This window comes from Oncorhynchus mykiss, chromosome 23 (assembly GCF_057628025.1).
Source record: "Oncorhynchus mykiss isolate SJ-2025 chromosome 23, ASM5762802v1, whole genome shotgun sequence".
NCBI lineage: Eukaryota > Metazoa > Chordata > Actinopteri > Salmoniformes > Salmonidae > Oncorhynchus > Oncorhynchus mykiss.
In genome coordinates this window covers 53,036,732-53,050,034 of record NC_143044.1, presented here as the reverse complement: position 1 = coordinate 53,050,034, position 13,303 = coordinate 53,036,732, and the positions used below count along the sequence as shown (strand labels likewise).

At 38.2% G+C, this 13,303-nt stretch overlaps 1 protein-coding gene across 8 annotated transcripts in view; it reads right to left on the bottom strand.

Moving 5' to 3' along the window:
* Positions 1-10,348, bottom strand: part of LOC110531647 (butyrophilin subfamily 2 member A1) — a 96,050-nt gene extending 85,702 nt beyond the window's left edge. For 6 of the 8 annotated variants that reach the window (XR_016491172.1, XR_016491171.1, XM_090217651.1 and 3 more), the window contains exons 1-2: positions 10,242-10,348; positions 395-469 (exon numbers count right to left, since the gene is read on the bottom strand). Coding sequence is in view for 6 of the 8 variants with exons in the window: in XM_090217651.1 (XP_090073777.1) it covers positions 395-464 (70 nt within the window). In the remaining 2 variants the exon portion in view is untranslated. Of the gene's footprint in view, positions 1-394; positions 488-10,241 lie in introns of all 8 variants that reach the window. The other 2 variants (XM_090217653.1, XM_090217655.1) reach the window with 2 other exon arrangements.
* Between the last annotated feature and the right edge of the window lie 2,955 nt (positions 10,349-13,303).

Sequence of the window (13,303 nt, the reverse complement as noted above, 5' to 3'; positions counted from 1 at the left end):
CAGACAGAAATGAAGGAGTATTTAGGACATTACCCACCACTAAAGACACACAGACAGTCAAATGTAATTCATAGAAACGTGCCATTCAAAATATACGTAATAATGCACACACACAAAGAGGAAGCAATAGTTGCTGCATGGGTCACCACACACACACAGAGGGAATTAGCAGTGTAGTTACCAGACACAGAGGGAATTAGCAGTGTAGTTACCAGACAGAGAGAATTATCAGTGTAGTTACCAGACTCAGAGTGAATTAGCAGTGTAGTTACCAGACAAAGGGAATTAGCAGTGTAGTTACCAGACACAGAGGGAATTAGCAGTGTAGTTACCAGACACAGAGGGAATTATCAGTGTAGTTACCAGACTCAGAGGGAATTAGCAGTGTAGTTACCAGACTCAGAGTGTGAACTGTGGAGGAGAAGCAGGAGAGTCACAAACAGACTGTCTGGTCCAGACTCCATTATTCCTGAAAGAGACAATAGGTCTAACAAATAAACATCAATTATAAAGATCTGAACCAGATATCAACCAGTAGACCTTCAGTATCTTACTATGGCCCCTTTCAGATAAAACCAGTAGACCTTCAGTATCTTACTATGGCTCCTTTCAGATAAAACCAATAGATTACACTATAGGCCTACTGATTATTGGTAGTGTAAAAACTATTGGTCTCTAAATCCAGAGAAATGACGGACCATGTAAAAACTGTTGGCTGGTTTGCTCTCACCCATCTGAGAGGTTTGCTGTGAAAGCCCTCACCTGCTATATACTATATATACACCTGCTGCCACAAACCGACACAACAAAAAGGGAGACAACATGGAGACAACACTGTTGTTCAGAGGAGCTAGCCAACAACACTGTCTGGCTGAGATGATGAGACAGTGGAGTAGGCTTTTAACGTCATATATTTAGCTGGTGGCAACATGTGGAATAGACACTGGCTGGAATGCAATTTTAATCAATCAGCATTCAGGATTAGACACACCTGTTGTATAAACATGAATAGATGACAAATGGCATTAAACTTATAACAGGGCTATAAACACAGCATCAATATAAACATAAATATTCACCTCTTGGAGAAAGAGAAAAACAAATTACTTGGATTGACAGTGTCAAGATTTATGTCATCCTCTCTCTACAGCTGTGTGTGAGAATCTGCCAGGCTGAGATCTTATCCGATCTGCCCTGGCATCACATATTACTCTGTGCATGAGCTAGGTCCAAGAACTGCCTGGGATGACTCTAGAACAGGCCTGGGCAATTATTTTCCATGGAGGGCCACATTAGAACATATTTTTTTTCCATCGCGGGCCAGAATCGTATTACAGGATGATACATCATGTGTATGACTGTGTTGACAGATATATCTACTGTAAATCACATCCAGGTATGCTACTTATTTTACTTGTTTAACATGCACAGAAATAAACCACATCCATGTTCTCCTTTTGGGAGGTATTTTCATTACTAAACATGAAATGAACTACACAGAGGTACACTGTGCATTCAGTACCACGGACAGAACTCTTGTTAATGAGGCTGCACAAAAACACAACAAAGAGAGAGAGCTCAACATTACATTTAACCACTCAATCAGTGTGAGGAGTGAAGTCTCTGATAGGCATTGACTAGAGCAGTGAAGTTAGGTATAGTTTCTGATGTTGCTATGCATAGGATTGTTGAGAGGTGACAGTCAGTAAGAGATGATCTGTGCCTTGACTTGTTATATTTTACCACTAAAAATGTCTGTTCACATACACACGTTGACTCAAACAGTACAAACATCTTCTGAGCATGACTCTTAATCTTTGGAAAGTTTTGAGAGATGCATAGAACCTCGTCAGTGACATTGTTTTGAATAGTCCTCCAATCACCGCATCAGACTGAAGATCGATAAGCTCAAGTTGCAGGTCAGTGGGAGCGTTGTCCACATTGAAGGTGAAAGGAGAGGAAACCAACAGCATGTCATTTTGAAAATTAACTTTTTTGAAAATGATGTACATACCTATATAACGTAGGTAGATGACGTACATACCTATATAACGTAGGTAGATGATGTACATACCTACATTATATACTGTAGGTATGCACGTCATCTACCTACGTTATATAGGTATGTACATCATCTACCTACGTTATGTAGGTATGTACATCATCTACCTACGTTATATAGGTATGTACATCATCTACCTACGTTATATAGGTATGTACATCATCTACCTACGTTATATAGGTATGTACATCATCTACCTCCATTATATAGGTATGCACATCATCTACCTACGTTATATAGGTATGTACATCATCTACCTACGTTATATAGGTATGTACATCATCTACCTACGTTATATAGGTATGTACATCATCTACCTACGTTATATAGGTATGCACATCATCTACCTACGTTATATAGGTATGTACATTATCTACCTACGTTATATAGGTATGTACGTCATCTACCTACGTTATATACTGTAGGTATGCACGTCATCTACCTACGTTATATAGGTATGTACGTCATCTACCTACGTTATATAGGTATGTACGTCATCTACCTACGTTATATACTGTAGGTATGCACGTCATCTACCTATGTTATATAGGTATGCACATCATCTACCTACGTTATATAGGTATGTACATCATCTACCTACGTTATATAGGTATGCACGTCATCTACCTACGTTATATAGGTATGTACATCATCTACCTACGTTATATAGGTATGTAGGTCATCTACCTACGTTATATAGGTATGTACGTCATCTACCTACGTTATATAGGTATGTACATCATCTACCTACGTTATATAGGTATGTACATCATCTACCTACGTTATATAGGTATGTACATCATCTACCTACGTTATATAGGTATGTACATCATCTACCTACGTTATATAGGTATGTACGTCATCTACCTACGTTATATACTGTAGGTATGCACATCATCTACCTACGTTATATAGGTATGTATGTCATCTACCTCACGTTATATAGGTATGTACGTCATCTACCTACGTTATATACTGTAGGTATGCACGTCATCTACCTACGTTATATAGGTATGTACATCATCTACCTACGTTATATACTGTAGGTATGTACATCATCTACCTACGTTATATACTGTAGGTATGTACGTCATCTACCTACGTTATATAGGTATGTACATCATCTACCTACGTTATATACTGTAGGTATGTACATCATCTACCTACGTTATATAGGTATGTACGTCATCTACCTACGTTATATACTGTAGGTATGTACATCATCTACCTACGTTATATACTGTAGGTATGTACATCATCTACCTACGTTATATACTGTAGGTATGTACATCATCTACCTACGTTATATACTGTAGGTATGTACATCATCTACCTACGTTATATAGGTATGTACGTCATCTACCTACGTTATATAGGTATGTACGTCATCTACCTACGTTATATACTGTAGGTATGTACATCATCTACCTACGTTATATACTGTAGGTATGTACATCATCTACCTACGTTATATACTGTAGGTATGTACATCATCTACCTACGTTATATACTGTAGGTATGTACATCATCTACCTACGTTATATACTGTAGGTATGTACGTCATCTACCTACGTTATATACTGTAGGTATGTACGTCATCTACCTACGTTATATACTGTAGGTATGTACATCATCTACCTACGTTATATAGGTATGTACGTCATCTACCTACGTTATAAACTGTAGGTATGTACATCATCTACCTACGTTATATACTGTAGGTATGTACATCATCTACCTACGTTATATACTGTAGGTATGTACGTCATCTACCTACGTTATATACTGTAGGTATGTACGTCATCTACCTACATTATATACTGTAGGTATGTACATCATCTACCTACGTTATATACTGTAGGTATGTACATCATCTACCTACGTTATATACTGTAGGTATGTACATCATCTACCTACGTTATATACTGTAGGTATGTACATCATCTACCTACGTTATATACTGTAGGTATGTACATCATCTACCTACGTTATATACTGTAGGTATGTACGTCATCTACCTACGTTATATACTGTAGGTATGTACATCATCTACCTACGTTATATACTGTAGGTATGTACGTCATCTACCTACGTTATATACTGTAGGTATGTACATCATCTACCTACGTTATATAGGTATGTACGTCATCTACCTACGTTATATACTGTAGGTATGTACATCATCTACCTACGTTATATACTGTAGGTATGTACATCATCTACCTACGTTATATACTGTAGGTATGTACGTCATCTACCTACGTTATATACTGTAGGTATGTACATCATCTACCTACGTTATATAGGTATGTACGTCATCTACCTACGTTATATACTGTAGGTATGTACATCATCTACCTACGTTATATACTGTAGGTATGTACGTCATCTACCTACGTTATATACTGTAGGTATGTACATCATCTACCTACGTTATATACTGTAGGTATGTACATCATCTACCTACGTTATATACTGTAGGTATGTACGTCATCTACCTACGTTATATACTGTAGGTATGTACATCATCTACCTACGTTATATACTGTAGGTATGTACGTCATCTACCTACGTTATATACTGTAGGAATGTACATCATCTACCTACGTTATATAGGTATGTACATCATCTACCTACGTTATATACTGTAGGTATGTACATCATCTACCTACGTTATATACTGTAGGTATGCACGTCATCTACCTACGTTATATAGGTATGTACATCATCTACCTACGTTATATACTGTAGGTATGTACATCATCTACCTACGTTATATACTGTAGGTATGTACGTCATCTACCTACGTTATATACTGTAGGTATGTACATCATCTACCTACGTTATATACTGTAGGTATGTACATCATCTACCTACGTTATATAGGTATGTACGTCATCTACCTACGTTATATACTGTAGGTATGTACGTCATCTACCTGATGTTATATAGGTATGTACCTCATCTACCTACGTTATATACTGTAGGTATGCACGTCATCTACCTACGTTATATACTGTAGGTATGCACATCATCTACCTACGTTATAAAGGTATGTACGTTCTACCTACGTTATATAGGTATGTACGTCATCTACCTACGTTATATACTGTAGGTATGTACATCATCTACCTACGTTATATAGGTATGTACATCATCTACCTACGTTATGTAGGTATGTACGTCATCTACCTACGTTATATACTGTAGGTATGTACATCATCTATCTACATTATATAGGTATGTACATCATCTACCTACGTTATATACTGTAGGTATGTACGTCATCTACCTACGTTATATACTGTAGGTATGTACGTCATCTACCTACGTTATATACTGTAGGTATGTACATCATCTACCTACGTTATATACTGTAGGTATGTACATCATCTACCTACGTTATATACTGTAGGTATGTACATCATCTACCTACGTTATATAGGTATGTACGTCATCTACCTACGTTATATAGGTATGTACATCATCTACCTACGTTATATACTGTAGGTATGTACATCATCTACCGACGTTATATACTGTAGGTATGTACGTCATCTACCTACGTTATATACTGTAGGTATGTACGTCATCTACCTACGTTATATACTGTAGGTATGTACATCATCTACCTACGTTATATAGGTATGTACGTCATCTACCTACGTTATATACTGTAGGTATGTACATCATCTACCTACGTTATATACTGTAGGTATGTACATCATCTACCTACGTTATATACTGTAGGTATGTACGTCATCTACCTACGTTATATACTGTAGGTATGTACGTCATCTACCTACGTTATATACTGTAGGTATGTACATCATCTACCTACGTTATGTAGGTATGTACATCATCTACCTACGTTATATACTGTAGGTATGTACGTCATCTACCTACGTTATATACTGTAGGTATGTACATCATCTACCTACGTTATATACTGTAGGTATGTACATCATCTACCTACGTTATATACTGTAGGTATGTACATCATCTACCTACGTTATATACTGTAGGTATGTACATCATCTACCTACGTTATATACTGTAGGTATGTACGTCATCTACCTACGTTATATACTGTAGGTATGTACATCATCTACCTACGTTATATAGGTATGTACGTCATCTACCTACGTTATATACTGTAGGTATGTACATCATCTACCTACGTTATATACTGTAGGTATGTACATCATCTACCTACGTTATATACTGTAGGTATGTACGTCATCTACCTACGTTATATACTGTAGGTATGTACGTCATCTACCTACGTTATATACTGTAGGTATGTACATCATCTACCTACGTTATGTAGGTATGTACATCATCTACCTACGTTATATACTGTAGGTATGTACATCATCTACCTACGTTATATACTGTAGGTATGTACATCATCTACCTACGTTATATACTGTAGGTATGTACGTCATCTACCTACGTTATATACTGTAGGTATGTACATCATCTACCTACGTTATATACTGTAGGTATGCACATCATCTACCTACGTTATATAGGTATGTACGTCATCTACCTACGTTATATACTGTAGGTATGTACGTCATCTACCTACGTTATATACTGTAGGTATGTACATCATCTACCTACGTTATATACTGTAGGTATGTACGTCATCTACCTACGTTATATACTGTAGGTATGTACATCATCTACCTACGTTATATAGGTATGTACGTCATCTACCTACGTTATATACTGTAGGTATGTACATCATCTACCTACGTTATATACTGTAGGTATGTACATCATCTACCTACGTTATATACTGTAGGTATGTACGTCATCTACCTACGTTATATACTGTAGGTATGTACATCATCTACCTACGTTATATACTGTAGGTATGTACGTCATCTACCTACGTTATATACTGTAGGTATGTACGTCATCTACCTACGTTATATACTGTAGGTATGTACATCATCTACCTACGTTATATACTGTAGGTATGTACGTCATCTACCTACGTTATATACTGTAGGTATGTACGTCATCTACCTACGTTATATACTGTAGGTATGTACATCATCTACCTACGTTATATACTCTAGGTATGTACGTCATCTACCTACGTTATATAGGTATGTACGTCATCTACCTACGTTATATAGGTATGTACGTCATCTACCTACGTTATATACTGTAGGTATGTACATCATCTACCTACGTTATATAGGTATGTACGTCATCTACCTACGTTATATAGGTATGTACATCATCTACCTACGTTATATACTCTAGGTATGTACGTCATCTACCTACGTTATATAGGTATGTACGTCATCTACCTACGTTATATACTGTAGGTATGTACATCATCTACCTACGTTATATAGGTATGTACATCATCTACCTACGTTATAAACTCTAGGTATGTACGTCATCTACCTACGTTATATAGGTATGTACGTCATCTACCTACGTTATATACTGTAGGTATGTACGTCATCTACCTACGTTATATACTGTAGGTATGTACATCATCTACCTACGTTATATACTGTAGGTATGCACATCATCTACCTACGTTATATACTCTAGGTATGTACGTCATCTACCTACGTTATATAGGTATGTACGTCATCTACCTACGTTATATACTGTAGGTATGTACGTCATCTACCTACGTTATATACTGTAGGTATGTACATCATCTACCTACGTTATATACTGTAGGTATGTACATCATCTACCTACGTTATATACTGTAGGTATGTACATCATCTACCTACGTTATATAGGTATGTACGTCATCTACCTACGTTATATACTGTAGGTATGCACCTCATCTACCTACGTTATGTACTGTAGGTATGTACATCATCTACCTACGTTATATACTGTAGGTATGTACATCATCTACCTACGTTATATAGGTATGCACCTCATCTACCTACGTTATATACTGTAGGTATGTACGTTCTACCTACGTTATATACTGTAGGTATGCACCTCATCTACCTACGTTATATACTGTAGGTATGTACATCATCTACCTACGTTATATACTGTAGGTATGCACCTCATCTACCTACGTTATATACTGTAGGTATGTACGTCATCTACCTACGTTATATACTGTAGGTATGTACGTCATCTACCTACGTTATATACTGTAGGTATGTACATCATCTACCTACGTTATATACTGTAGGTATGTACATCATCTACCTACGTTATGTAGGTATGTACATCATCTACCTACGTTATATAGGTATGTACGTCATCTACCTACGTTATATAGGTATGTACGTCATCTACCTACGTTATATACTGTAGGTATGTACGTCATCTACCTACGTTATATACTGTAGGTATGTACATCATCTACCTACGTTATGTAGGTATGTACATCATCTACCTACGTTATATAGGTATGTACGTCATCTACCTACGTTATATAGGTATGTACGTCATCTACCTACGTTATATACTGTAGGTATGTACGTCATCTACCTACGTTATATACTGTAGGTATGTACATCATCTACCTACGTTATATACTGTAGGTATGTACGTCATCTACCTACGTTATATACTGTAGGTATGTACATCATCTACCTACGTTATATACTGTAGGTATGTACATCATCTACCTACGTTATATACTGTAGGTATGTACGTCATCTACCTACGTTATATAGGTATGTACGTCATCTACCTACGTTATATAGGTATGTACGTCATCTACCTACGTTATATACTGTAGGTATGTACATCATCTACCTACGTTATATACTGTAGGTATGTACGTCATCTACCTACGTTATATACTGTAGGTATGTACATCATCTACCTACGTTATATACTGTAGGTATGTACATCATCTACCTACGTTATATAGGTATGTACGTCATCTACCTATGTTATATACTGTAGGTATGTACATCATCTACCTACGTTATATAGGTATGTACGTCATCTACCTACGTTATATACTGTAGGTATGTACATCATCTACCTACGTTATATACTGTAGGTATGTACGTCATCTACCTACGTTATATACTGTAGGTATGCACTCCAGCTTTGACATCGGTTTTTCACATCGACGTTGAACTATACATCAAGCCGATGCCGATGTTGGCATTTTTAGCTAATATCGTCCGATTCCGATGTGCTTACCGATATATCGTGCATCCCTATCCCAAATGGTACCCTATCCCCTATTTTGTGCACTACTTTTGACCAGGGCCCATAGTAGTGCACTATATATAGGGAATAGGGCATCCCTAACAGATAGTGTGGTGAAGAAGGTGCAACTGCGCCTCGTCAACCTCAGGAGGCTGAAGAAATTAATCTTGGCCCCTAAGACCCTCACAAACTTTTACAGATGCACAATTGAGAGCATCCTGTCGGGCTGTATCACCGCCTGGTACGGCAACTGCACCGCCCGCAACCACAGTGGCTCTCCAGAGGGTGGTGAGGTCTGCCCAAAGCATCACCGGGGGCACACTGCCTGCCCTCCAAGACACCTACAGCACCCGATGTCACAGGAAGGCCAAAAAGATCATCAAGCACAACAACCACCCGAGCTACGGCCTGTTCACCCCGCTACCATCCAGAAGACAAGGTCAGTACAGGTGCATCAAAGCTGAGACCGAAAGACTGAAAAACAGCTTCTATCTCAAGGTCATCAGACTGTTAAATAGCCATCACTAGCTGGCTACCACCCGGTTACTCAACCCTGCACCTTAGAGGCTGCTGCCCCATATACATAGACATGGAATCACAGGTCAATTTAACAATGGAACACTAGTCACTTCAATGATGTTTACGTACTGCTTTACTCATTTCATATGTATGTACTGTATTCTAATCTACTGTATTTTAGTCGATGCAACTCCGACATTGCTCATCCTAATATTTATATATTTCTTAATTCCATTATTTTACTTTTAGATGTGTGTGTATTGTGGTGAACTGTTGTTATATACTACTTCACTGTTGTAGATACTGTTGGAACACAATAATTTCACTACAGATGCAATAACATCAGCTAAATATGTGTATGTGAACAATACAAATCGGATTTTGATTTGGCTGAAACCAATCAAAGTAACATGAAGTAATTAGTGGTAATGACCTCTTATTACACAGCATGTAAAAAAAACAATAACTCCCCCACCCTACAACTTACAATTCGATGCACGCGCAATGTTCAGACGTTTTTTTGTTACTATCGACAATAAAAAGTCCTCAGAAACACGCGTCCTCTCCCATCAGACGACGATAACGCTCTGACCTGAGTGGGCTGGTGCAGTGTTCATATATACATTTCCAAACGCTCTGATTGGTTGGAAATGGCAGGGCTCTGAGGGAAAACTCAGGTAAGATTGTCAGGGGAAGTTAGGTAGAGAGGAGAAGGACAGCCTTTGTTTTTACAGGTTGGCCACCAACTGTAACATTATACAGTTATAAAAGAGGTTTCTTCAAGGGTTCTTTGTTATGGTTGATGGTTCAAGAACAGATGTTAACCAGTAAACTTGACTACAGTACTATGGTCCATTTAATTTGAAAATCAACAGATAAGAGTGATTATACAGTAGCTTAATTCCAATTAACATTTCTTTGTCTATAATAAAATAAAAACATTTGAAGTGGTTTGATAGTACTTTTTTTTATTATCAAATTAATACCTTAGAAAATACAACATGGCAATTTACAGTTTTCCATTTCACAGGATGTTCAACGTTTCATGATTCACTATGATTGGCCTAACTATGCTATAGAGCTCTGCTTTATTTTTGTATTTTTTTAAGGATTACTGACAAGGAAATCCTTAACATAAACCACTTTTAACTGTATTTACAAATATCTTCACTGTCTTTACAGCGCGTGGGAAAAGAAAAAGGTGTGGAGAGTGAAAATTAAATGAGCCTTTCAGTCCTCGAAGCACGGTGTAACATAGCCTATGGGTTTCCACTAGATAGCACAGCCACAAAGTGGTCTGTCTTGAAAATGTATTACAACAACAACAACAAATTGCTTTTTGGTCTTAATTCGAGATTAGAGTTAGGCATAAGGTTATGAAGTGAGGTTTAGGTTTGGTTTAAAATCACATTTTAAGAAGACAAATTGTAGAAATACGCTTGGGTTTGGACTTTGTGATGTGGTAGCTCCAATGGGCCATGCCGCTCTTTCAGAACTATCTATGGACAAAATCTGTTTATGTTAAGCAGATACTTAATTATTAAGGAGGTGATGAGTTTTGTATATGGGCGATACGAGAGTGTCGATTGCAGGCTAGTCAAGATAAACATCAATTGCTATTTTGTTACACGTGAGGCTTATTTGAAGTTTCGTAATGCTTAGGTTGTTATGAGTTGTAAGTGAGGACTTGGTGGACTGTGTATTCTTTAGGTTAGATTTGACTTCATGTGTTCTCTCCCGTGTGCTAGTGTAACGGATGTGAAACGGCTAGCTTAGTTAGCGGTGCGCGCTAAATAGCATTTCAATCGGTGACGTCACTTTCTCTGAGACCTTGACCTTGAAGCCGAGGCTTTTGTGGAGCGATGGGTAACGATGCTTCGAGGGTGACTGTTGTTGATGTGTGCAGAGGGTCCCTGGTTCGTGCCCGGGTATGGGCGAGGGGACGGTCTAAAGTTATACTGTTACACTAGTAAGGACACAGATGTCAGACAGGTAGGATTCCAGTTGAGGTGGTTTAATAACGCTGGAGATGCACAGGAACGGAACAGCACCGCACACTGTATGTAGCATGGATGGGCTAAATCAGAGCATGAGTGGACTGGAGAGAGGAACGTAGCGTGAACAATTTGACTGGAGTGTGGAGAACTAGATTCCCAAAGGCTGGAGCATCTGTCTTTTAGCCAGCTCCAATTTCACTCCAGTAGAACTCACTTCAGTAGCTCAGGGCCCGGCCCAGCATGCATTTGTAGTCTACTCGTGTGCTGCTACCTATAGCGCCTTGCTTACGGTTATGGAGTTCACTGAATATGTTCATAAAGAAACTGATAAAACACACAGGTGCTAAATCAAGTTGTTCTATTATCTATACAATAGGTCATAAAAGATTTTGGATTAATAAGCCTGGCATATTCCTATATTCCCCCACCTTGATTGGGTTATTCAGCCTAAAAGCCTTTAGACCTACCCATAGAAAAATAAACAACAATAACACTTCATCTCTGCCCAGCCTGGCAAGAGGGGCCAAAAAGCTATTTCGCATCCCCAGTGGCTCTGCAAGTGTGGAGAGGACATTCTCTGCTGCTGTCCTGCTCTATAGGCACCATCTATGTCTACAGATGAGATCTCACTGGACAACTGGGTAAGTAGTGTCCTTCATATCCCAGTGTATTCAGGCCATATAATTATGTTCTTAAAGAGGATGTGTTGAGGCTGTAGAGTTCCATTAGACTAGAGAGAGGTATCCATTTGGGATATGAATTCAACATAATTTGCCAATGTGTTGTGACGTGGAATCTACGTAGAAAATACATTAGACAGTCAACTGTTTTGAGGGTGAAATTTCAACCGCAGGATTATGTCATCTTGGTAACCAAATTTTAACATAGACAACATTTTTACCATGAAAACAAGGTCAGATTTTCAAAGTTATATCCATTATCAGAAGAAAAAAACAACAGGCTGACCAGCACCTCCTAGTGGAGAATTTATCTATCTACAGCAGATATTCCCAAACTGGGGGATACGGCGCAATGCCATCAGGGGTACGCCAAATGCAAATGTGATTAATGCAATTGAGGCTGTGATTTAGAATTTGGAGCTCCTCTCTGTCTGCATTAACAAGGACCTTCCTCCATGCCCTGCCTCCAGTTCACTTACCAAAATCTGAACAAGAGAGCTTAATTAAAATTGCAACAAGCGGTTCTGTGAAAATGTTATTTAATCAGAAGCCACTGCCAGATTACCAGAGTTCCTCTGTCCATTGTCTGTGTTCTTTTGCCCATCTTAATCCTTTTTTTTGTCCAGTCTGAGATATGGCTTTTTCTTTGCAACTCTGCCTAGAAGTCCAGCATCCCGGAGTCTCCTCTTCACTGTTGATTTTGAGAATGGTGTTTTGCGGGTACTATTGAATGAAACAGTTGAGGACTTGTGAGGTGTCTGTTTCTCAAACTAGCCTCCCACTCCTCTTTCTATTCTGGTTAGAGCCAGTTTGCTCTGTTATGTGAAGGGAGTAAAACACAGCGTTGTACGAGATCTTCAGTTTCTTGGCAA